General features: G+C 43.6%; 1 protein-coding gene across 3 annotated transcripts in view; it reads left to right on the forward strand.

Moving 5' to 3' along the window:
- UST (uronyl 2-sulfotransferase) overlaps positions 1-27,216 on the forward strand; it is a 348,885-nt gene that overhangs the window by 225,811 nt on the left and 95,858 nt on the right. For all 3 annotated transcript variants that reach the window (XM_070506895.1, XM_044768441.2, XM_014850821.3), the window contains exons 6-7: positions 8,951-9,048; positions 11,012-11,169. In XM_070506895.1, coding sequence (XP_070362996.1) covers positions 8,951-9,048; positions 11,012-11,169 — 256 coding nt within the window. The remainder of the gene's footprint in view (positions 1-8,950; positions 9,049-11,011; positions 11,170-27,216) is intronic.

Raw genomic sequence — 27,216 nt, forward strand, 5'->3', positions numbered from 1 at the left:
CATTAAAATGTGATTGCTATGATAAAAAATTCAATAGAAGGACATGACAGGTAAAGTAAGGGAAATTTCTTTGAAGAAGAGCAAAAAGACAAAAGCAGGAAAAGATGAAAAAATAAGAGTCACAAAAGAAGAGTCAAGGTCCAAAATCTGACTACAGAGAAATCTAGAATTAAAGAATTGAGAAAGGGGAGAAAATTACTTAATTATTTAAATTATTATTGTTATTGAATTATTATTAAATTACTTGAAATTGTTTAAGTGCGTGCACACACATACACATAATACAAAAGAATATCTCCAGCTTGAAAGACCTGAGGCTCCAGGTTAAAAAGGTCTACTAAGTGGTCAGCACAATGTGAGATCCATAGTGAAATTTCAGAACATCTGGGACAAAGAAATGTTAAAGGACACAAACACGTCCTCTTATGTTCACATACACATCACCTACAAAGTATGGAGAATATTACTGACACCTATTCCTTATCAGCAACACTGTAAACTAGAAAACAGCACAGCAAAAAGTTACGTGAGGAGCTGCTCCAGCAAAACAAGGGAGTAAACAGAATCTAGTTAAATGGTATGGTTACCTATGGTGAGCGCAACTGAGGGGCAGAAAGGGGTAGACTAAGAGATAGTTGCTTTTCATTATAACCCCTTTTATAGCATTTTTTGACATGTGTATGCATTACTTTGACAAAAACTTAAAAAAAACTTTCTTCACGTAGCACATGTACTTAAATTAGCGTTTGAGATTAGAAAAGAAAAAAGTGGGGGAAAAGCCATAGTTTACCATCTCAAACCCAACCATTGTTAAAAGTTTTGGTCTAAATTCTTCAAGTCTATTTTTAAAATATAGTTTTTTTAAAAACCAACAGAGTTGTAGTCATGTTGTATATATATTTTTACCCTTTTCTCTTGTAAACATTTTTCTTATAGTTACATATCCTTTGTAAATATTTGAAATGCCTGCAAGTATTCTATAATTAGAAATATTATAGTTTACCTCATCTCTCTAATTGCGTTGTTTATAATCTCTTGATCTTTTAAATAATACTGTGATAAATATTTTGCAACAAAGATAAAAGTAACTCCTGTCTTTTAGTCAGCTTGACTCCGTCTGAATGTCACTATTTTTATTTGGTTAGGCTCCCCAAGTTTTCCAGGGTCTCTGAAATCATGGTAGTTGTGGTCTCCGCATCCCTGATAAGCACCAAAATCTCTTGATCTCAAAGACAGTGGTTTCTTATTTTAGTAACGCTGTGTTTTAACAGAAGTGCAAGGACATTTCTGGGAAGCAGCATTTACAGCCTGCACAGGACCCTACATACAGTCAACTTGAATGCTCCGTAAACTTTGTCACAGCTAATTGAAAAGGGCCTACTGAAATCTAATGAACACTGAGCCAGAAAATGGATTAATCATCATCTTAGAATATAATATCTCACGATAAAACTGTGGCTACTTCTTTTTTTTAAGTCTAATGCGATAGAAACTTGAAATTCATGATCCTGGAGTTCAAATAAGGACTTCAAAAATGTTTTGTCTCTTGTGTCTATGAGTATTTCAGTGTCAGGATTTAAGGATTTCATTGAACCAGAGTCCCCAGTGAATAAGGATATTGACTACAATAAATGTAGACTGATACTTATCCACAAAGCCTGTCTGCCATCCTAAAGTCAGACACACAGCCCTAGACTCAGAAGTGGTGGGAAGGGCCACAGAGCCACCAAAAATAGATGCCACAGATGTTATCCATGCAACATCACACACTGCTTACAACAGGGAGAACAAAGTGCTACTCTGCTTGATTGTGTTGCTTCCTGGAGGGCTCAGAAGGATTCCCAAGGGCACTTCCCATCTCTCCTAGAAAGAGCATGTCATCAATGATTCATGCCTGACGTGAGCACACAAAGGGAAAACACTGGTATCTGGCCATCTGCAGCTTTCAAGTCCATTAATCCTCACCAAGGAAGCCTTACTTGACTCTTCTGGGGTTCTGGCTCAAAGTTTTTTTATAAAGCTTGAAAAAGCCTTCCTTATGGAAGACTGTGTGATGCAATTAAAGTTAGCTCAGGTCACATCCATCCCATTTATCTGAATTGATCAAACCGTTAAATTTGTAATCTGATTGTCATGGTCCACCTATGGGTCAAGGATTCATGTATTGCTTTGACAGTGAATGACGGTAATTTTTCTCTCTCCCACTTCCAACATGGCCGTGTTGGACTGACAGTCACATCCAGCAAGAGAAATTGTCCTTTATTGTATCCTTCACTTTACTGTTCAAGTTTTCCTCATGTCTGTGTTCTTAGAGTGTGAAGATTGGCTCCCAAATCAAATTCAAATCGACATTGAAAAAGAGATTTTTAATGTTATGATGTTACATTGTTTCATGTACAGAGGAAGATGAGATATTATAAGAAGCAAAAAGTTTCACAATGGTGTATTTTGGCTGCTTTTGCATAATACCATTTGTTTTTCCACCAAACTATGTTATTATTTTGACTTAGCATAAATACACATTTCATATTTCCTTATTTCCTTCCTCTCTGTTTTCTCTGTGAGTTAGCTGAAGTCACTAATTAAAAACTATTGAAATCACCCAGGAATCGTGTTTTTAAATATAAGCTAAAGGACAGAGGAATTAACATGCAGAAAGTGGAGCCAACCCCGATGGCCTAGTGGTTAAAGTTCAGTGTGTTCCACTTTAGTGGCCTGGGTTCAGTTCCCAGGAGTGGAACCACACCACTGGTCTGTCAGTAGCCATGCTGTGGTGGTGGCTCCCTTAGAACTAGAAGAACTTACAACTATAATATCAACTATGTACTGAGGCTTTGGGGAAGGAAAAAAAAAAAAAAGAGGAAGATTGGCAACAAATGTTAACTCAGGGTGAATCTTTCCCAGCAAAAAAATTAAAAAAAAAACTCACACAAAGAAGATGCTGGGCATTAATACCCATAGTTACTGAGCTATCACAGTCCCCTGCTCTTTAAGGAAAAAAAATGTGGAAGGCGTAATAAAGATGGCGTAATCTTAAGAACTGGGTGACAGGGAAAATAATCTGTATGTTTGATTTCTAATCTTTATAAAGGCAAGCATTATTGTCCCCATTTTACAGATGAGTATACTGAGCCTCCAAGAAGTAGACATTGGCCAAGACTCCACAACTCCTAAGTGGCACAGCCAAGATTCGAACTGAGGTCTGTCTGGTACCCACCTCAGTGCTTTCCCTCTCTGCCTTCCATGAAAGGCGAAAAGTTTACATGATAAATGCTGAGTGAAAGTCTTTTATTAACTCATAAGCTTGGGACTAAAAAAATTACCAATTTTTCTAGATCCTCAGATACAAAACTATTCTTAAAAGTTGGTTGATTTAAGGAACCAGCACATCAGCACACAGTTTCATGGCCTGAGATTATATGGCTCAGCCCCGTTTTATACAGATGGGGAAACTGAGGCTTGAGATGGCATGGTTTAGCTAAAGATTCGCTGCTAATTAGTTGCAAAGCTGGGACGAGAACCCAAATTTCCTTTTCCTCATTTGGATTCCTTTTCATATGGCCTCTCGAGGTCTGTGCTGCTAAAGGCATCCAGAAATCCTGCCTTCTGAAGTCCTAGGCCATACGGACAAAGCTGATAATGTCATAGGCAGGGAGCTGTATAAAAGCGCCAAGTCTTTTTTCAATCCAGTAGTTTTTAGACAAGGTGCGGCCTTATGAAAGGAGAAATAAAATATGAATCATTCCTAAATTTACTTTTGTGATAAGATTAACTCCACCTAGGATCTCAATCCTTCCACCCTTTCCAAAATCGAAACCAAGAGAGGTAGCAGTTGTCAAGTTCTCTCTCCACACAGAAAAGAGCAGGCAATTTCAAGTCTCAGACGGAAGCAGGCACAAGACCTGCAGGGACCTAGCCATGGGTGAGAGAAGGAAGCAGGGCCGGTGGTGTGGGGCAGGGAGTTCCCAGGACTCCAGTGCAGTGTCTGGTCTCTAGAGCAAGCCCAAATGTGGATGGAGCAAGTGTCGACACATAGAGAAGCCCCAGCAAGGGGAGCTGGGAAGATCAGTGGGGGCGCCAAGTGGCCCTCAGTCCAGTTTGGAGGCCTTTCGTGGGCACCATCAGGCAGTCCTCCCACTCACAGCAGAACCCTGGCCACGAGCAGAGCATGTTGGGAGCAGACCCCGCCCTGGAGACTGAGCTGGTGGCCGAGGTTCCAGGCAGGACCCCTTCCTGGAGACATTTGGGGTTCCAGCCAACAGTGAAGAGGATGTGCCGTGCTGGGCACCATTGGCCTGTCCCAGGGACCCCACTTGGGCAAGTATATGGAGAATGTATTGGGGGAGGAAGAGATGGAAAGAAGAGATACTGACTAACAGGAGAGGAGCTGAATGGGGCTGTGGCGTGGAAGGGGTAGGAGAAGGCAGCTTAGGAAACCATTTGGGGGCCAAGTTGCAGGGCCTGTGGGCAATTGACAGGACGTGGGGAATGAGGGTGGGAGAGGAAGCAGGAATGACTCCTGGGGTCTGGCTGTAGTGACTGGGGTTTCCTTTGAACACAGAGGCCCTTTGACTTCAAAAGATGAGTGTAGCTCATCACAATCCATCTTATGAAAATTTTACGGGAGCAAATCAATAAAAGATTATTTTGTTGAAAGATCAAAGTGGAAGAAGATGATCCCACAAAGATAACCTAGAGGGTGTTAAGTGTATGCCTTTTTTTTTTTTTTGATGAAGAAGACCTGCCCTGAGCTAACATCCGCCACCAATCCTCCTCTGCCTTTTTTTTTTTTTTTTGCTTGAGGAAGGTTCACCCTGAGCTGGCGTCTGTTGCTAATCTTTTTTGTTTTTGCTTGAAGAAGATTAGCTGTGACCTAACATCTGTTCCGATCTTCCTCCACTGTGTATGTGGGAGGCCCCCACAGCATGGCTGATGAGTGAAGCAGGTCCACACCCGGGATCTGAACCCATGAACCTGGGCCACAAAAGCAGAGCATGCAGAACTTTAACCACTCAGCCACATGGCTGGCCCCAAGAGTACACTTTTTAAAATAGTAAAGTTTAGAATAAATTTCAACAAAAACGGTCCAAGTTTTCTTTTTGTAGTTTTGGCAATTAAAAGGATTCTCTTAGTTTCCTGGAACATTCAGTTATAGAGACGGTCCCATTTCCCTAATAACGTGAGATTATGAGCAGAGTGGGGTCTTAGGTTTAGGCCCAATCTTAAAAGAAGACCAGACTTGGGCAGGGGGAGCATTGCAGGTGACACATGGAGAGATGGAGGGACCCTATGAGCAGGTGCTGGCCAGTGGGTCAGCTTGGCTAAAGTCATCACCGTGATGATGATCTTAGAGCAAAGTTAAAATAAATATTAAAGTTTTCCTTTAAAGCAACTTTATCCTGGAAACACTTGCATGGAATGAAAAAAATGAAGTAGTAGAATCATTTAAAAATATATATGTACGAAGAGAACTTGAGTATAAAAAGGTGATTGTAAAGCCACACAGGATAGCAAGGCTTATGCCAAAGTTCAAACCATTAATGCAATTAATGCAGGGGAAGCCGCATGGTCCCGGGGGACTGGACAGTGGCTGTCACAGGGGGACACTGTATGAGCAGCTGTGTTGACACTTGTCCCATTCAGTTTCCCAGGACACTGAAAGGTCACTCGCTGAAGGCCTCGGTTCCAGTATGAGTGGCCTGTGTGAGTGGCCAGGAGCACTTCCTGAGGCCCTTCGGCCTTGAGCTGCTGGGAAGCAGGTCACGTGCCATGTGCCTGGGCGTAGGCGGCTCGAGCGTGGGTCTTCACAGCTCGTCTTGTGCTTCCGCTTGATCTTACACCTGAGTCATCTCTTATTTATGTCCTCCTATAGCCTCTCCATAGGATGGGTTGTGGCCAATGCCATTCATCAACCTAATGGGCCCAAATGGAACTCTTTGAAATCCCCTGGGACATGCCTCCAGCTAAGAAAAGAAGAATCATTAACAGCGCTTCTGAAACTAGGAATTTATGTCTTCCTATAAATTGACCCCGGGAGGTTATTTGTGGATTCCAATAGGGTACTGGCCTCCTTGGGCCCTCGAACCTCCTCCACCTCCGCTCTCCCACCCCGACCAGCTCGTGTCCTCTGCTGCTCCTGCCGGCTCCAGGCCAGGATCTCTGGGGAGGATCAGGGCTGTATGTCTTGGCTTTTTCCTTCTGCCATTTGTTCATTCATTCATTGAATATTTATTGCACCCCTGCTTTTTCCAGGCAGGGTGCTAAGCGCTGGAGACGCAGCGAACAGACCGTCCGTGCGCTCACGGCCTTACCACCTAAACAAATAATGACACAAGTTCTTGTTAAAAGGCAGCCGTAAAGTGAACTCTGGCCAAGTGCAGGCGCCGTGAGAGTCTCTCCGGGGGCCCTGTTGCCCTGCCCCTCATGTTAAGGCGGGTCTCTGCAGGGCTGGCTGTGTATGGGATGGATCTCTGGACACCTCCTAAACCACCACCATTTTACTCTGCCCTTGGTGTGCAATCCTGGCCAGAGTGGACACACTCTGCCTCTGACACACCTGCCTTGGCAGGAGTTCCCGGGCGCTCTGCTTCACCCCAGCTGCGGCTCCCTCTCTCTGACCGCAGCCCAGTTATTGGGTCCCTCTGACCTAAGGCTCAGGTCCCTGGGGGACACCAGCTGCCAGAGGACACAAGAGCATGATGGAGAAAGGGAGGTCTGAGCATCTTCACAGCAAAGCCCAGTCACCCTCCCACACAAGCTTTGGTTTATTTTACGACGTGTAAATCTCCTTATACTTTTCCTTTTTTTTTTTTCTTTGCCGGGAAAGAGTCTCCCTGAGCTAACGTCTGTTGCCAGTCTTCCTCCCTAAAGCTTCAATGCTTTAACCAAACTTCAACCACTAGGCCATCAGGGCTGGCTCTCCTTACACTTTTCTGATGATAAAAGTAAAACACATACATTATAATAAAAGCTAACATTTCAAAGATGAATAAAGTAAAAGTTCAATATATTCCCATCCTGCATTACATCTGCCACCATAAATAACTACTTTTAACAGTTTAATGTTTATCCTTCCTGGTGTTTTTGTGTTTATGTAAACACGTAGGTTTATTTTTATATTGTCCAACATGTTCATATTGTCCTATAATTACCTTTATTTCATTTGAAAATTCCTCATGGGTGCTTTTCAGGATAGGACACGTAGATTCTCCTTATCCTTCCTGAGTGCCCAGTAATTCACTGTAGGATGTACCATAGCTTCTCCCATTAGTGAAACATTTCAGTTCTGCCATTTTACTGTAATAAATCTTGTAGCAATAAATATCCTTATACTTATATCTCTCTGTGTCAAATTCTTCTTAGAAAGGTATTTTGGGTCCAACATCATGCTTTTTTTTTTGTGAGGAAGATTGGCCCTGAGCTAGCATCTGTTGCCAAGCCTCTTCTTTTTGCTTGAGGAAGATTGTTGCTGAGCTAACATCTGTGCCCGTCTTCCTGTACTTTGTCTGTGGGACTCTGCCACAGCCTGGCTTGATGAGCAGTATGTAGGTCCACACCCAGGATCTAAATCAGTGAACCCCAGGCCACCGAAGCAGAGTGTGCCAACTTGACCACTATGCCACTGGGCTGGCCCCTCTTGCGTTTTTAAGGAGTTTTCCTACACAATGAGGTGCTCTTAACCACCCTTCACTTAACGCATGCCTGGATGGCCTGAAGAACTCCATTGGCTTCTAGTGTATTCCTCTCTGGGAACTGTGCACTTCTGCTTCTCACAGGAGACTCAGCTTCATTAGAGTGTGTTTGTTGGTGAAACTGTTTATTACAGTTGAATTTGTTATTGTAATTGGGTGATTTATTTAATTGATATATAAACCAAAGAAGTATGATGGGGGGAAAGACAGGGTTGTTGTAAAAAAAAAAAAAAGTTTAAGTTACATTTTTATGATTCCCAACTTAAAAATATTTAAGTAACTAACCACCTGCCCCAATCATATCAGATGCAGTGGTTTCAACCAACTCATAAATTCCACTGACCATGTGACTGTGTTAGCGAGTGACACGCATTCTTCATCTGCCTCACCAGTATTGTCGCTGGAAAAACATCCCATAGCTATTTGATTTGTTTGTAAATTGGGTTATCTTTTCTCCTTAGAAGTACTTAAGAACCAGGCGTGTCTTATCCAGGGTGTCAATGTAGTCGGCCGTGATAAAAGTTGATTCTTAGCCTTTCCGATGCATCCCCACCGAGCCATTGCAAGGTCTTGTAATGCTCACAGACACAACATGGTCACCCTCATAGAAGAGAAATAGAAAATCTGGGAATCACAGCTGTGGCCTTTGTGAGTGAGATAATGTCTGTACAAATATCCTATCACTTTCTAACCTAGGATAATATTAGAAATGATTTTATAGCCCCTCCAAAACCTCCAAACTCTTCATATGACTATTGTAGGTACTTAATAATTGTTCATTGGATGTATGGATACACAAGGAAATACATTGGTACAGGGCTGGCCAAACAGGGGTCCCTGATTAAGTCAGAATGATTAAGAATTAAGTCATACTGAGTTCATTCAACAAATATTTGTTAAGTGTCAACTGTATACCAGTTGGTTGGTCACTTCTGGGGTGACAGCAAACCATAGTGGATAGAATTGCTCTCAAGATACTTGTTATCCAGCTAAAGAGTTCAGGCCACTGGGAAACATAGACATATGGTTCCCTCCACAGAACAAGCGCTCTCTGAAACGCTCTGACCATATGTACCCCTGCCAGTGGAACAGGATGAGGTGAGGCAAAAAGAAAGTGTCCTCATGAAATCTGTGAATTCTCTACATCTCCTCCAGGCTTACTCGTGTAATCGAAGTCTCAGTTTTACTTACACTATGTGGCATCTGATGAAGCCCTGCAGAGACTCCAAGACCCCTCACTGCTGTGTTTTCTCTTCTAGGACATCAATGAGTGTATTCTTGAAAACTATCCCGAGTGTTCCAATCCCAGGTTATTTTACATCATCCCGTATTTTTGTGGACAGCACCCCAGATGCAGGTAAAGACCAATGGCGCATGGCATGCTGGCGTGGAGAACAATGGAGGAAACCCAGCACTGGCCCCTCTTGGGAGCCTTCTGTATCCCTAGTCTCTCAACCTTCTGGAATTCAGTTAATATTTACTGTTAATCTTTGGAGATCGCATTTGAGACTCTGAATGTCCAATAAATAGAGAAGTTCAGACTAAGGTCTAACAGAGGCCTTGGGACCACCCCATGGAGCTGTGTAACTGGAATGCCAACTGAACTCTTTATAATACTTAACACATAGCTGTCACTACTCAGCGCAAGACACAGTAAAGACCAGGGGCAAGGACCCAGCCTGTTCCTCCATAGTGACTCTACTTTATCACAACCGTCCTCGCCTGTGTGGCGTGTCTAATAGGATCTGAACCATGAGATGCACACACCTAACATTTAATAGTGTCTCCCTCATGAGACATTGCTAGTAGAAAGAGAGGGAAGTACATTCTACTGATGGCCCCTCAGTTTCACTTGGATGCAAGACTTTCTTTAGAAAGTGACTTGCTCAGATAGCAAGGGCACTCAGGGTGTGGTCCGCACACCTCCTGCATCAGCCTCCCTTGGGGTACTTGTTACATCTAATCACGGTCTCTGAGGTGGGGCACAGCCGTTTGCTACCACCTTCCAGGTGGTTCAGGTCTAGCTACAGTTGAAACTCATTGTACTAGACAAACGTGCAGCCTCAGAGAAGAAATGCTAGTAGCAGTGAATATTGTCTTTGCTTCGTGGAAAATAAACCCTGTTACCAGAAGTGACGTTTGTCCCACAGAAAACATTGATGAGAATGTCCGTTGTCTGACTGAAGAGACCAAGGGGAGACAGTGGTTTCTAAATTGCAGCTCATTCATTGTGCTTTTTGCTCACACGGTGGTGAACTGCTTAATTATTCTGTGTATTGTTATTGCTGTTTCGTTGAGTGTACCATGACACAAGAGTTTGTTTCTGGTCAGAATTCTGGGACTGGAGGTGTCAGTTTTCTGCTGCAGCATAAACTTCCAGAGTTCGGGAGGCCTCGCCCTTATCCTCATGACGCTTGGTTCAGGGTCAGTGCGTCAGACACTGGGAAGATTTGGGGCCAGATGACTTGCTTCCTGTCACAGCGAAGATAGTTATTCCAAGGAACATGATTCTAACTCCCTATGATTTTTTAAAATTATCTATTTCCTAATCTTGGAGAGAGTACTTATCTCAGTACACACAATGATTTTCAAAACTCTTTGGAAATGTCACCTTCTTCCATCTTGATAACAATTATTTGAGCTAGATAAAGGTTACTATTACAATTTTTCAAAAGAGAATCCAGGCTTGCCCAAATTCCCCCAGATGGTAAATGCCAGCCATGCCTGGAACCCAAGCTCCCCATCTGGGGCTTTCCTCACTCACATCAGCGTTGTCGGCTCAGTGATCTGCCTTACAAATAGATTAGGCTGTTTTCCTTCTGTAATTTAAAAAACTGTCTTTGAAGAATAAGATGGTTAGCAGATATCACCTGACACCTATTTCGATGTCTATAGAAATACTATGTCAGTAAGTTTCATATTTCAAAACTTCTAACTTATGTTGGTTTGGTTTGGTCCTTCTATTAGAAAGACATTCTAATCACCCCTGGATCAGTGTTTCTTAGGACCTAACTCCCTGTGTGTGTATTCTTCTTTCAACAAATATTTAGGCAGGGCTCCCTGAGTTCGAGGCCCTGGGCTGGGCATTAGGAAGAGGTGAGAGGGGTAGAGGTGAGCAGAGTGGAGGGCAGGGGGCTGCTGGAAGGACCCGGGAAGGCTCCTGGAGGCGGCTGCCCCTGAGCTGGTCCTTGGAGAAAGTGGGATTTGGTCTTATGCAAATTGGGGGGGGGGGGGCGGCAGAAGAGATCAACTTTCTGTGTGCTGTTGCTGCATTTCAAAAGTGAATCTTTGATTTAAAACCCATTTTTATATCCATAAAGGGAGCCTGGTGAGTGGGCCCTTGAGAGAGCAAAACTGAACGTGAATGAGAACTTCCTGCTCGTGGGGATTCTGGAAGAGTTGGAAGATGTGCTGCTTTTACTGGAAAGATTCTTACCTCATTACTTCAAGGGCGTGCTCAGTATCTACAAAGACCCAGGTAACTCTGGCTGTAAGCAAGCTAGTCCCTGTTTCGACAGTTCTTCACCTTGGAAAGGACTCAGGAAATGAAGGCGTGAAATCCCCTCTTCTGTTCAGGAAGGCAAGTTCCATGGTTAGAATCATGGGATACCGATGCCAAAACCTTGAGCTTCAGGTCCCAACATAAAGTCACCATGTTTCAAAGCTTGATGGTTCCATTTCCCCCTTGGGAAAGTGAAATTGGTGACGTTTTCATTGGCCCTGTCCTGTGAGCGTCGCTGGCGTGAGGCAATGAATAGGCACATGCGTGTTGGAGGCCACTGATAGAAATGTGTGGGAAGATGAAGGAGCCACCCTGCAAGGAAGGCTCTCTGGCCCCACTTCCCGTTGACAAAAGCTCTCTGTTGTACAATCCTGGCCATAGAATAGACAGAGGAGCAAACTGAAAATCCAATTATGATTTTCTCCTAACAAATGGAGTGGTTTTCAAGTAGAAGCAGGAAAGAGAGGGCAGCAAAGCCATCAAAAGGGTTGCCCATAGTATCACTTTAAATATAACTACCTTCAGAAATACTTCACTTGTTTTTCTCATTATTATTTTATCCTGAAAGATAAACAACGTTGTCTGTTTCTTTCCTATACTTCTTTCTCTACTACTGTCGCAACGAGCCTTGCATACTAATTCACTAATCGGTTTATTGTTTTCCTTTGTCACCCTGAAATGGGAGAGAGCATTCTACTTTGTAGAAATGAGGAGCAGATGAAGGGGTCCCCAAAGGCAGCCTGCTGCCTCACATTCCACAGCCGGGGGGTACCTCGCATCACCGCTGTGTCATTGGCAGGCACCAATGCCCAGGTAAACCGGTCTTTGCCTAGAGGAGCCCTGGATCCTGTTCTATAAGGTGCCCTACCACCACCACTGACTTCTGGAGGAAGACAGCTGGCTGGTGGATGCTCCCTTAGTCTCCCAGCTCTCTCACTCAGAGACAAATTCTGATGTACCTACATGCAGGCACATAACCAAGAAGCACAAAGTGTGCCTTGCAGGTGTATTTCCCCAGCAGGAGGTGTGGTTTGAATAGCCAGAAGCATAATAAACCCTATATAGTCGGTTTCTGAAACAAGGTCTTCCTTTGCCCTTTCAATAACAGGCAATTTAAAGGGTTTAAAGAATTTAAAGAGCCCTACTGTGGCCGACTTTTAGCTTTGTAAGACCGTGTAAGCTCTGGTCTTTGTGCAAGGAGGGTTCCTACCCTAAATTAGACTCCTTTGAAGAAAAAGCTTATGTTGTTTGTTGGTATTTTCCCTCTTTGGCTTTATCTTGCTGTATAGCATGCGTGTGTTTGTGTGTGTGTGTGATACACAGTATGAGATAAAAGATTCTGGAGACACATTCTTGTCAGGTTAGATGAACACGCTCTTGTCCCAGCATCTGGGAAGAGTCTTGGTGGGCCACGCCACCCACATCACCCATCCTGGGATCTGGAACTGACACCAACCACAGGATGCCACAGCCCAGCACACCGTTCAGCATCGGGGGCTGGACCTGATAACTTAGGTGATGACATTTTGAAGTCTGTTCTTCTTATATACAAATAAACCACAAGCAAAAACCTGAGCCCAGAGATCCCACTTACCTGCTTTTGTGAGGTTATGCCATCTTGACCCACCTTCTATTTTATCCATTTAAATACGTGACCACAGAGTTTGTGGGCCTTCGTCCCGTGATCTGTAAGCACCTTAAGTAAAATAGAACGTATTTCTGAAAAGCGAGTTACTATTAGCCCCTCTGCCTTCAACCGTGTTCTTTCCACCCACAAAAAGATATTTTTCCCTTTGAGTTGGGCATAGCAGTGTGCTAAATGCCTCTGAGGTTTGCTGCCTCGGAGAAATAAGGGACGTCTGGTACTCCTGCATAGTGGGATGAGAGGTTTCCAGAAGCCCAGGGCCCACACATGGCCAGTCCACACAGCCCAGCTGGACTGGTGGTTAGAAAGTAAAAGACGTCCATACTGCCGTCAGTGCCTGCCCTCTGGGACACCTGCCACCCTGGCTGCCCTCCGCCCCAACAATGATGTAACGAAAGGGGTAACTCATGGCCACACACGGGGTCTTCAGGTCCCTGGCTCAGTGTGACGCTCAGCAGCTCTTCTGAATTCAGTTCCCAAGTGGAGCTGGTTTTAAATATTTTGAATGTCACTCTAGTGTAGCACTCTCAGCTGCCACAGGGCATGTGCACAACCAAATAACCTTTTGAGTGATTCTTCAGTAGCTTCCACCATGTTTTGTGGCCCCATTGGCATCTTCTTAGATTTTTCTATGGTGATGCAGGGGAGGACTCTCTACCCTCTTGGTCCTTCTGGCTGGTCTAAGAATTAAATTGACATGAGACAGAATAACAGGGGCAAATCAAACAAAGTTTAATAAAGTGAATACATGGGAGAAACCCAGGAAAACTGAGTAACTCACCAGAATGGCAAAAGCCGCCACCTTAAATACCATCTTCAGCTAAAGACAAAGGAGGATGTTGGGGGATAATGGTTTGAGACTTCAAAGGGGAGGAAGGCAATTCACATGGAAATAAAAGTGCAAATGTTTGGTAAATGTTTGCTGGGCCATCTATAGATAATGTGATGAGAAAGAGAGAGAGACAGAGACAGAGAGAAAACTTTGATAAAAATGGCCTTAGGACCTCCCTGTCTGTTACACCCAGAGTTATCTATAGTGATAGTTCCTTTGTGAGACAGGCCTTCTATTTTAAATTCTTGTAGGCAGTTAGGGGGAAAGTCAAAGTTTCTTTCAGTCTTTTGTCCTGAAAAATAATCAAGCCAGGGGCCGGTCCAGTGGTGTAATGGTTAAGTTTGTGCGCTCTGCTTCAGTGGTCCTGGGTTCACAGATTTGGATCCCGGGTGTGGACCTACACTCTGCTCATCAAGCCGTACTGTGGTGGTGTCCCACATACAAAAAATAGAGGATGATTGGCACAGCTGTTAGCTCAGGGACAATCTTCCTCAAGCAAAAGGTGGAAGATTGGCAGCAGATGTTAGCTCAGGGGCAATCTTCCTCACCAACAACTACAAAAGAATTAAGCCAAAGAGACATATTTGGGAGTGGCCAATTCTCATCCTCCACGGTGATATTGAAGGCCGAGCGGCTCCATAGTTTCTGTGTCCCAGAGAGATTCCCCCAAGACAGAGGACAGGAGGTGAGCATCCACTTCTGGCCAGCTTCCCAATATATTTGAGCCTCTGCAAAGACCAAGCACATGTACTACTGTTTGCTCGTGGCCACAGGTCAGCGAGTTGGTATCAAATAGGTTAAAGAAAGAGCAGCAGCAAGTCACTTTAGTCATTCACACCAGAGCTGCCTCGTTGGCACATTTTTAGTCTAAATTCACGAATTATGGCACACCCAAATTATTGCTTTTACCCTTTATAAAATAATTTTGTAACTGAGTAGCCTAGAGAACAGAGGGAAGAAAAAGTAAAATCTAAGGCACTGAGGGGTCTAGGGACCATTCAATCATTGTAGGTTAACTGCCCGTGGAGCTGGAGTAAGATGCAGACATTCCACTGGCCATTTTTCTTTGGTGCTTGTCCTGTTGTTTAAAAAAATGCAGGTGTGTGCTGATTTCTGGTAATCCCCCTCCAGAAATATGAAAAATAGTTAGACCAGTCTCGTTACTGAGGGAAAAGCACTGATAACATTGACTATTTGGGGAACTAGTAAAAATAGTCACGTCATTCTACATTGGAATGATATTGATTAATTCTTTCCCATCAGTACTTCTTGTTCCAATAACCCACCATTTAGAGATGTCAATAACTTCCCTAAGTAACAGCTTAACTGTCTGCCCCCCCCCCCAACTCATCTCTTATGGAAAGGTATACTGACAAGTAAATTTGTCTCCCACCAAACATGTTTGAGAATTAGTCTTGATAGTAAGTACTCAAGATGGAATAAAAATGAAAGTTTTAGCATGATGGATAAGCGAGAGGACAGTTCAGGTGTTTCCTACCAGCCAGGGGGCAGTGGCTGATGTCGAGTCAAGTAAACTTAGAATGAGAGTTCAGTACACTCCACCCATCCTGGGTATGAGTTTGAACCAAGAGAGAACCAAGGCCCAAACAGATTTACAGGGTAAGAGCGACCTCACTGGTTTAACCTATACGGTCTCATTTTTTGTTGATTAATCTCAAATACATTTGCCCATTACTTACCCTTTAAACATGAGAAACTGGAGCCAGCCCAGAGAATTTGAGAGAAGGATCCATAGTCATCCACCAAAATCTGAAAGTAAAGGGACAGACTCACGTGTGTCTGAGCCATGAGCGTTAACATATTCGTGAATGCTCTTCCTCCTTAAAAACTGACATGCTGTGAGCCATCAATATTTTTCTTAGTCGTAATTTATTTAGGAGCTAAAATCATAGTGGTGTTAAAGGCCAAAATAAATAAGCAAATTAATTAAAAATAGAGAACACGAGCATATCTGTGATGGGAACAGTCCTTATGTGAATGAAGGTCCCTCTGTAAACCCTTGACTTGGCAAATAACTGAGCTGTTCTGGTTCAATAGCGCCACCTAGCTTCCGGACGTGGAACTATATGACCTAATAGCAACGTTCCTTCCTGGGACTTGAAAGCTCTGGTGTCCAATTCTTTTCCCTCGTATTTTAAATACTTTCCATTACTAGCATGACATCAGTATTCGTTTTCCACTGTTTCCACTACAAACGTAAACAGTGGAGCTGCAGTGTGGAATTTACTAGGCTTCTGTGGGCTGCCTTGAGAATCTGGCCACCGATTATTACAAAGGAAAAATGAGTAATTCCAAACAAATGGCTTACATACTAACTTTGAGGAGTTAAGTTCATTCATAAATTGGGTGCTTTGTTTTAAAAAAAATATGTTTACTTAAATGTTTCTATGAACAATGATGATAGAGTACAAATTTAAATATTCCATTTTTACTGTGCACAAATGATAATTAGACTTCCCATTAGGGGTATTGTAGTGTTGTCGTGTGCTCTCTGAGTTCATTTGCATTGCCATATTTAGGTCTGAGGACATTTACATAGCAAATAATAGCAAATATGTAGAAGAGAAAATTTAATAAAATATACTACAGGAAAAATGCAAGTTTTCATCCATCTATCAAGAAAAATGTCAGGCTGAGTTAAAACAAATGTAAATGATTAGCGCTTGGCCCATGTATCATAAAGAACAGTCATTCTTCAAGGAAAGAACACTGAGTTGGGAGCAAGAAGAGACTCTTAGTTCTCTTTCCGCCACAGTTCTGCCCATATAACCCAGAACAAATGCAACCTTGAGTGGATGAGCTCTAAGATCTGTATTATAATACTGAAGTATCAAGTACAATGTTTTAATGCTGCTCATCTGCCTTTTGTTGGTTAGCAAAATTATGGGGTGCTTTTCTCCAAAAGAAGAAAACCAGTCCTTGGACAGTCCCCATTGCCCTAAGAACTCCCAACGTTAGTTATGGAGGCCATATCGCCACCTAGAGGACACGACAGAATCCTGGATGGAGGGTTCTTGGTTCAGAATCCATTCTTCCCTACAGCTGGGGATGTTGAGGTGATCAAGACGGGGATCCCAACTCAAACTCTCTTGTCATGATGTCCATCCCTTTCTCTTCATGCCATATACATTTCTCTTGAGCAAACAGGATACCATAATGATTAGAGCGTGGGCTCTGGAGCAGACAGCCTGCATGTTAAAGCCACTCCTCCACTTATCGACTGTATAACCAGAGGCAAGGTATAACCCCTCAAGGTACAACCCCGTCTGTGTAAGACGCACAAACAATGCTATCTACTTCACAGGGTTGTTGGGAGCCATACCTGATCAGATACATGTAACGCCCTTAGCCCAGAGCTTAATATGATAGGTGTTCGATAATGAGCCACAGCACAGGAGAGAGACAGGGCCTGTGTCTGTGAGCACCCAGGACTTCAGGCTCTCTTGGTGACTTCTGCATTAAAAGAGAGAGAGGGAGAATGACAAACCTTGACGTTTTCCATCAGTCACTGTGACTGTGGAAACACATGCCTTTAGGAACTAGTATTTCCGATTTAGGAAGAGGGGAACAATTATATTGTGACCAATACCCTATTTCTGAAACAATCATAGGGAGTGAGTTTACTGGGAATATTACTAGTGACACCTTCCGGGGCTGAAAACACACATCATCCAAGTTACTGAGAGGATTTTTTTTTTTTTTAAATCACCTGTTGTACTTGAGCTCTTACCAGAAATATCAGGGGGTTAAGATTTTAACTTTAAATGAAACCCACTGTGATTGGGGCCAGTTACCATTAACGTGCTGAATGTTGAATTTTTCAGATTGTTATATATCATGGTATTTAGTAAACATAGGATGAGTGTCTAAAGATTTAATGGATTTTAAGACCCTAAGATTCAATTCTTGAAAAACCTTTAGTTTGTTTTCCATATGCGGAATTACATATTTCAGAACCCTGTTAATGAATTAAGCTTTGTCCACGAGGTGGCAGTGTCTCTCCATTTTCTCGAGCAAGTGCCTGTGGTTCCCTAATAGGACCGTACTATTTGCATCTGCAGACAGGACTTTACATAATGCTTGAACGCACATGTGTAATCGTGCCCAATTTGGGGCCTATAAATGGGATCCTGAATATCAAAAGGATTCCACGAACAATGGATTGCAGTGTTCCAAACTACATTATAGGAGATCCAGTGGGGTTAAAGGGTGGACGGAGTTTTACAATTAAGTAAGTTCATGTGGGTTAAAAAAATATATACCGTCAACTCTGGTTTTATAAAAATAATCCATCATTCTACAATGTCTGGATTAAACAGATCCTGTCTTTCATCTTTCATTTCCATTTTTATTTCTTACTTCCTATTGCTTTTGCATTACAACAAAACTCAAAACATTCTGGAACCTCACAAAGATACGGCTGATGGTCAGGAAGAAGTCAGATTATCCACCTATGGATGCCAATGAAACTGTTTGAAGAACTCAACTATCATTTGTAAAAATAGGACCCCACTTTGCTGTTGGTTCATCTCCCATCAGTGTTCTCCATAAAGATTTTGCACCAGCCATATCCTAGATTCAGATTCTAATCATGTTGGCACTGAGTTACTTGTGTGTGTGTGTGTGTGTGTGTGTACATCCATTTATGTTCAAACAACTAAACTCCTTTGTTATGCAGCAGTCTTATCTGAGTGAACCGTCTGGGGTCACAAAAGCATTAACAGCTCCTAGATAATAATTGGCATAGCAATTTGCAGTTTATAAGACACTTTCCTATAGATGATCTGATTCGATTCTTACACGAATCTTCTGAAGTTGAGCAAGACCAAAATCTTCGCCTCATTCTCTAAACAAGGAAGCAGAGATTCAAAGAAGTTGAACAACTTGCCCCCAGTTATCAAGTCCCAGGTGACCATAGACGTTCAAGCTTCTGTCCCCAGAACCACCACAAAGACCATGAACTCTGACCCTCTCAAGCTTCTTCGTATTTAATCACGAATTCAGAGGTTCATGGGTATTAAACCTGCATAATACGTATTGCAGTTGAAGGTAAGAGGTTAAAAGTAAGACCTTCAGACTGTCTCTGTTCAACCTGCCGTCTGTTCACTGGGGAAGCTGGGCTCAGAAGTCACTGCAGGTCGCTAAGGTATTATCTTAAGCCAGTGTGTGGTCATCCACACAGAAGAAAATTCTTTTGAAAATGGATCCATTAGACAGCAGCTGATGTCTTTCTAATGGGGCCAAGGGTGGTAAGGAACAGTACTGCTAGACCTTTAAGATAGTGTCTAAAAATTAAAACTGAAAGCGTGTAACTGTTTCACCTGTAGCTGTTGAGTAAATAGTTAAAATTAACATATAATGTGAACACCCCTTTAAATGAACTCCTCAACGCTTGGGGTTTTTTGGTGAACACCTTCCTGAAGGGAACTCTGTAACCACAGATGGATAGCTTTATTCAGTGTGCAGAAACATCACCTCTCCCAAGGATTCATCCTCTCGACGTGTCTAATTGATTTTATGAAGGCTTAAGTTGCAGCATGATATATGTACTTTTGACCCATTTCAACTATAATTGTTCATTCTCTTGGAAATAATAATTACCTTGAATGATGTTATTTTTAAATGTATTTTTCACTTGCTTATTAATTTGCTCTTGCTTTGGGATCATCCTGCCTCCAGGAGACAGCATGTCCAATTTTATTAAGATTGATAGGAAAGTAGGACTTAATTTACAGACATGTAAATGATGTCTGTATTACTAGAAAATGATTTTCTAGTAATAACTTTCCAAAAATATTTCCCTTCTGTGCCAACTAATAAATAGCAGATATAATCTGAAAATACCAGAAAAATTCAACACACACATTCAGCAAATGTTTGAGTGTCTGCACTATGCCAGTCCTGGAGAAGGGCAGGGTAAGATAAAGAGAAATGTCTCTGGCCTGAAAGCCGTCACAAGCAGGGCTGAGGGAATTTTCCTGCTCGAGATTGCGCTGTCTTTGAGGGGCGCACAGGTGTTCGCCAGGTGGATGTGAAAGGAGGCATTTTAGGCAGAAAAAAATAACCTGAGTGCAGGCATGGAGATTTGAAGGCACAGGAGCGTCCAGAGTGTGGGAGGCGTAAGGGGCAGTCCAGCCCACGTCGGCCCTTGCCTGCTGACCTGCCTCTTGGAGCTGGGTGCCCCAATTCCTCACAGCCCAGTCACCCTGCTGCTGAGACAGTCCTGCCCAAGACAGGAAAAGTGTCAGCAGCCTCAGCTCCCTGTGCGGTACAACCTGGAACTGAGTCACTCACACCAATCCCAGAGCCAGTGGCTAAGCCACCGTTGCCAGAGGGCCGTGTGTCACCCCCCACCCCCCAGGGTCCCTGCCCTCTGCCAAGCCTGACCACCACCCAGGGATCCCTCACTTCCTAACGGTGCATCAGGGACACTGCCAGATTCCCCAGTGCTGGGGTTCTGCCTCCTTTCTCTCTTCCCATTGAAGAGCCAGCCACCCTCTAGGCCCGGGGCACCCAGTGGCTCCAGTTGGCCCTGCGTGTCTTGCACTGTCCCAGGGGTCCCACGACACATCTCCAGACGCCAACCACTGCCCTGCCTGACCGCCCAGATTCGCCCCTTTGCCCACCAGCAAGGACTCCCCTTCTGTTATGAGTCACTGCTGACCCATCTGAGCTGGCTGTGTCCCCTGTCACGGCCTCTGGTCTTTATGACCTCCCTCATGGGGAGCCCTTGGGATCATCCCTGCAGAAGAGTTTCCCCCACCCCCACACCCCCACGCCATGCACCCTGGGAAGTTGATCTCTTCTGGGTCCCAGCCTCATCCTCTGGAGACCCCCGGATACCCCCAACAGCGCGGCCAGGCCTGGGAGTGTGCAGTTTTCTCTCGTATGATTCATTTCCCCAAACGAAAAGCCGGCTAATAATATCTGGGTGTGCGGTGGTGGTACCAGCATCCTTCTGTGTTCAGAGGTGAATTTCTTCTACTTTAGAATTTAATCACTTCTACTTTGAGCAGTTTTTAGTTGAGCTTGACAGTAATATGCTTTGCATTGAGTAAGAGTATTACTAAGCAGTGGAATTAGTCACCGCAAATTTCAGTTTTTGGACTTTCCTGATAACTTTGCAAAACTGAAATGCTTCTGAAACCTGGGCAAAGTAGGTTCAAAAGAGACCCAACCCCAGAGGGTGAGAGCTGGTCTTTATAAAAGACTTTGTGATCTTCCTGTTCTTTCAAGAGCAAACTGCCAAGGGCCCTGTCCACCCAAGGACTAACGTGGTGTTGTGGAAAGAGCACTAGACAGAGGATTTCAGAACCATCTTTGTGCTCTTGGCTCATGGCCAGCCCTCTCTGACATTCTTTGCTTATAAAACGTACCCCCAGCTGGGACGGGTAAATCCTTACCCATTTTGCATGACTCAACATTTTACAATGAAAGCTTCTATTTTTTTCTTCGGCTAAATCTTTTTCAAATAAAAATATCATTTCCTGGTCTGTATTTTTTTTTAACATCTCAGACATTTTTATCAACATAGAATGCCCTGGCTTTTCACATCTCACAAATGGCATTGGACGGTGAAAGATTACAATGAAAAACTACAAACATACCTGTGCACAGAACGTTGCTGTTTTTTTCTTTTTTTTTCTGGTTCCTTGTGGGCTGCATTAAGCACATTTATTTCGTTGTCAGCAAACCCACAGAGAAATCCAGCATAATTCCCCACTGATGAGAACAGGAAAGTTTTGCTTGTCGAGTGGGAGTTGCAGACGCCCTGGAAAGTCTCATCTCCCCAGTTTTCACCATGTGTACCAGGTCCTTCTCCTGCCTTATCAGAACCAGACACTCCGGGAGCTGTTTTTCAAAACATGTGTTCCTAGAATTTTGCCTCCCTGTTTTTTTAACTATAATTTATTTATTAAAGTGCTGCATGTATATGATTAAAAGTCAAGCAGCGCTAAAAGACGTATGATGAAAAGCAGCACTTTCCTATTTCGACCCTCCCCATCACAAAGTCTGATTTTCGAGAGGCAAAACACTCTTAGCACAGTTAGCTGGGTTATTCTTCTTATAATCCCCACAGTATTTATAACTAGTGTGCATAGGCTGCTATTTCTTGATTTATTTATTTGAGACATTATTTAGTCCTCTTATTATTCCATTACCCTCACCTCTACTCCCCCCTCCACCCATAGGGTTATGTCCACATTTTACGTGTAGAGTCCCTGTTTACAATACTGTGACGGTACAACATTGTACTCACTGCTGATCCAAGTAATACACCATGATTTTGTTTCATTTCTTGCACAACTTTTTGTTTTTCCCGGAATTCATTATTGCCTTGGTTTTTTAAAATTTGCTTAGATTTATTTGTACCTATCAGAATTTTCAAATGTACCATTAGATCTGTAGTATCAATATTACTTTTGATATTTTTGGCAATACTATTCTCAGATAAGAATATCAGTTTCATCCTCCGCCCCAAGACACCCCCCTTCCTTTCCACCCAGAGCTCTCTAACCTCCTGCTTCAATCTGGGCTGATACTCAAAAGCTCCCCGCACAGCTGTCCTGCAGCTTCCCTGTGCCATATTTCTCTGTTGGATTCCTGGTCTCCTGAATCCCAGAGATCCTACTTCTTGATTTAATAACTCATTTTAATCCAAGATATTCTCAAGTTGCTTCCCAATAAAAGGTGCATGAGAGGTGGTAAATTCTTTGAGTCGTTGAATATCCGAAAAGCTTGGTATTGTATCTCATTTGGTTGCCGATTCGGCTGGGTATGGATTTCTTCATACATGCATTCCATTTCCCACCTCTTTTCCTCTGACTTTGTTAGTGTATCTTTCTCTCTCCCCTAGGGTCTTCCCTTTATTCCTCTTATGAAATTTTACAACATGACTCAGTGTGCCAAGTATTCAACAGATACTTTTATGCTTAAAACTCATGTCTTTCATTTCTCAGACTTTTTCTTGTTGCATTTCTTTCATGATTTTATTGACACCATTTTCTCTGTTTCATTTCTGGAATGCTATTAGTCATACATTTGAACCCCTAGCTTCATCCTTTCTGTATGCTTTATTATTATTTCCTATTTCAATTTCCACGTCTTTAGCTATTTCACTCTAGAAGAGTTCCTCAATTTGTATTCCATCATTCTATTGAATTTTCCCTTTTCCAAGAACTCTTTTTTAATCTTTTTTTTCTGCTTACATAATATCTTGTCCTTGTTTATTGGATGCAATATCATCTTAAATCTCTGAAAATTACAAAGATTTTTTTATGTGTGTGTGTGAGGAGAATTGTCACTGAGCTAACATCTCTGCCAATCTTCCTCTATTTTATGTGGGATGCTGCCACAGGGTGGCTTGATGAGCAGTGCTACGTCCACGCCCGGAATCTGAGCCCACAAACCCCTGGCTGCCAAAGTGAAGCATGAACTTAACCACTACACCACCAGGCCGACTCCTATAGAGATTTTTTTTTAATGTCTCTATCCATTCCCTGAATTATCTCTATTTGCTCCAGGTTCCTTTTTGCTGTTCTGATCGGGTTGGACCTCTCTTCTCTTCCTCTGTTGATCTTTGTCAGAATTTATATTTAAGGGGGGGGGCACTAAAGAGCTCATTGAATGTGCTGTGCAATGGGACTCTACTTGGGATGATCAAACAGCAATAGAAGTTTTGCTGGAAAAACATTTGTTAGTGATTGTTTTCTTCTCTGGCGTTTGTTCAGTTTCCCCACTGCGGAATTCTCCAAACATCTGCTTGGGGGATGGGAGGTGAGGTGGGGGTAGGAGAATGGGGCAAACATCTGGCGGCTGGTGTGGGAACAGGAGATGAAGGTCCACATTCAGTGCACCATTGGCTTGATTGTTCTTATTTTAGCCCATGCCTCTCCTTTCTGTCCTCTGGGCTTAGCAAATCTGTCTGGAGCCTCTGCCCAAATTCTCTGGAGACTATCCTAAGATTGCTGGCTCCCAGGCAAGGGAGAATGCCCCCTGGAGAATGAGGGGAGAAGCATTGCAAGATATTCGTCTGCATGCCGCTGTGGAGGGAATTGGGGACCTAAACTGCTTCATGCCCAGAGACTGTCTGCCTCATGCTCAGCTTTCCCTCTGGTGCCACCTCTCTGTCTCTGAGGGCTCCACTGGGCGACCTGGCACTCCTGATGTGTGTCCCCCCTGCCAGCACCTCACATGTGCCTCGTCTGCTCTACCGTGCTGAATGCGCTCCTCAACCGCTTTCATCTTCCAGAAATTGGTCGAGGACTGTTTTCCACTGACATCCATCTTCAGTTGTGACATCTTTTTCCGGATCTCCTTGTGATCTTGCAATCTTTTATAAAATTATTATCCTTTGCTGTCATTTTAGATTTTTAAAGGAAGGCGTTGAAGGTATGTAATCAGGCTATTACATTTAGTTGAGAATGTTCTAACTACCTGAACTTTAGGATTCTGCTGCCAGTTTTGTGTTTACAGCTCTTAGCGAGATCTGTTACACACGTTTCCTTCATGTGACATCCGCACAGCCGTGATGCGAATCGGATACCATAGTGCTGCCTTCAGCATCCATATCTTGGGATTATAGTCCTGGTGAAATTTCAAAAGCAAAACGAACAAGCGATAACAAGACCCCTTAATGGTAATTTATTAATGAAACCCCGCTGGCTGTTTACCGATTGCTGTTGCTATGATGAAGCTCCAAACTGCTATGTTTTAAAAATTACCTTGAAGACAAATCAGGGCCATATTGGAGATCTCTTTGATGGGAGAGAAAGTAAAGTATAAAAACTGATAAAAAGACACGCTTATGATCAGAGGCAGAAGGCATCACTATCCAAAGATACCGTGCCAGTGTAACTTGGTGGAAACGTGTGTCTCTGTTTCGCGTGCTGTCATGTGTTGCTTTGGGGGAACTGTCTTCCGTAACTGATGCAAGGATAGTGCAGAGGCACCCGAGCTCGGGGGTCAAGGCCCTCAGTTGGTGAACGCTGTCAGTCAGCTAACGTCCAGAAGAACCAGCCACCATTGAGAGGGCTTCTCGGCTGCAGCTGCTCTGGGAGCAGTAGCAGCAGCTCGTATAACAAATGTTTCATGACGAACGCAAACAAAAGCCAGCTCTGAAATTCCAGCCACGCCGTGTCCAAGCCAGTTCGAAATCATCTAACCGCTCCGAGTTTTTTCCCCTGTCTAAATGCATTCCACATGAGGCGTGGTGTAGGGACTGCTGAGATCTCCTGCATTCGCTCAGAAAGCTGCTTTGAAAGCCCAGACTGAAAGGAAAGCAAGTCAGTGGGAAAGCAAACTCAAAGAAAACACTGAGGCTTAGGTGTGGGAGGTGCGCTGGTTTTCCCCGGCCAGCCATGCCCCCCGGAATGGGGCTGGAGGTGGGAATCAGTTAATCCTCATCAGAAGCCTGGGAGCGGGACCGTGCTCCAGCGGGACCCCTGGGTCTATGGTGGCCCTGGCCACGGCCGAGCGGTGCTTCTCAGAGTGCGGTGCGGTCCGAGGACTGGTGCCAGTCCGCAAGCTGCTTGCCCCCCAGCCCATGGTGAGATAAGGGCAGGAATTGAGAGTAACCTTTAGAAACTTTGATGGTAATTTGGCATGGCTGTGATCATTTTTCTAAAAACTCACTTTTATTGTAGTTTACGAAAGTATCAATCTAAGATGGAGTATAAGGGGAAAGAGTCAGAGAGAGTTTTGCACTGCTATAGATTCTCTTTCTGGCTTGCACTGCCCAGGTCAGTGGGTTGGAAGGCCATCCAATTGACAAGACCGCTCCTAAGGCATTTGGGCTTATGGGGCGCCATAATTCTTCTATATGGTTTTGCCTTCTTGGCTTCAAAGCTCAAACTGCTGCCCCATAGCAATGGCCAAACATCCAGACTCAAAGAAACAGACATGATCCTTTGAAACTCTGCCTCCTAAAACTGGTGCCTTTTTTTTATCTAAAACCTTGAAAAGTGGCAATTCACATTGGCATAGCATTTTTTACAGTTAGCAAAGGACCTTCGATTTATGTTGGCTCACTTCTTCCTCACAACTCTGTTAGGTAGTGTTTTGGGTTGAACTGTGTCCCCCCAAAAAGATATGTTGGAGTCCTAACCCCTTCTATCTGTGAATGGGACCTTATTTGGAAATGGGGTCTTTGTGGAGATAAGGACTTTAAGATGTGGTCATCCTGGATTAGTGAGGACCCTAAATCCAGTGACTGGTGTCCTTATAAGGAGAGAGAGATTCAGAGACACAGGGAAGAAGGCCATATGAAGACTGAGGCAGAGATTGGAGTTATGCTGCCACACGCCAAGGACTGCCAAAGATTGTCAGCAAGGATAGCCAGAAACTAGAAAGAGGCAGGACAGACTCCTCCCTAGGGTTTTCAGAGGGAGCGTGGGCCCGCGGACACCTTGATTTGGGACTTGTAACCTCCCAAGCAGTGAGAGAATAAACTTCTGTTGTTTTAAGCGACACAGTTTGTGGTAATTTTATGGCAGCCCCGAAACAAATACAGGTAGAAGTCCTCTTCATCCATTTCCAGGTGGAAACCTGGAGTCTCAGTGGCAGTAAGGTCTGCCCATCTGCTCATGTTCGAAGCAGGCAGCGAGTGGCAGAGCCTGGATTTGAACAAAGATGAGCGTGGTCCTCTACACCAGATTGCCTCTCTTTGTTGGATGAAGGAATTGGGGAAAAAAGGAAGTATCTCACATTTGGAGAAAGTTAACTCTGACTTTATAGTGATCCAGTGAAATATTATGAAGCCAATGGAATTTCATTTTGAAGAGTTGTTGACGACATTGGAAAATACTCACAAAAACAATTAATGAAAAATCAGACACAATATTTATATTATACAGTATTTGTATGTTTTTGTAGTGCACACACACACACACACACACAATATGCTTGGAAGAACAAACTGGAAGGTATAAAACAACAGAATAGCAGTTGGAAATTGTGCTTGTGGGTTCTGGGTCATTCTTATATGCCCCGTGAGAAGTTTCTGTGTTGTCTATCTTGACTATGATAAACATATGTTGCAGATGGCCACAGTGAACTATGGCCTGGCCATGTCCAATTCTTTGCACACACAGCACTGTACTCTGTGCTCTCCATGCATATCTCTGACTGTGACAGTGGCGTGGCCAGCTTGATACTGGTATCTGCATTCTGCCAGGAGAAAACACACCCAGACAGTCCAAGGACCATATCCGAGGTCTCGCAGCTGGTGAGAGGCGGAGCCTGCCTGGCTCCAAACTCTGTGTGCTTCCTGCCATGTTTTGTGGCCTCTTCCACTGTCATGATCAGAAAGAGAGAGGATAGTGGGAAGGGCGACAATTAAGCAGTGAAGAAACAAGAAGAAATTGTCGTTGTAGTGTGTTTGGTCAGGGCTTGCTCATCCTCGGTCAAAACTTAAGTAGCTTTGTTTTGTTTTGTTTTGGTGAGGAAGATTCACCCTGAGCTAACATCTGTGCCAGTCTTCCTCTATTTTGTATGTGGGACGCTGCCACAGCATGGCTTGATGAGC

The sequence above is a fragment of the Equus asinus genome, chromosome 1 (assembly GCF_041296235.1).
Source record: "Equus asinus isolate D_3611 breed Donkey chromosome 1, EquAss-T2T_v2, whole genome shotgun sequence".
Taxonomy (NCBI): domain Eukaryota; kingdom Metazoa; phylum Chordata; class Mammalia; order Perissodactyla; family Equidae; genus Equus; species Equus asinus.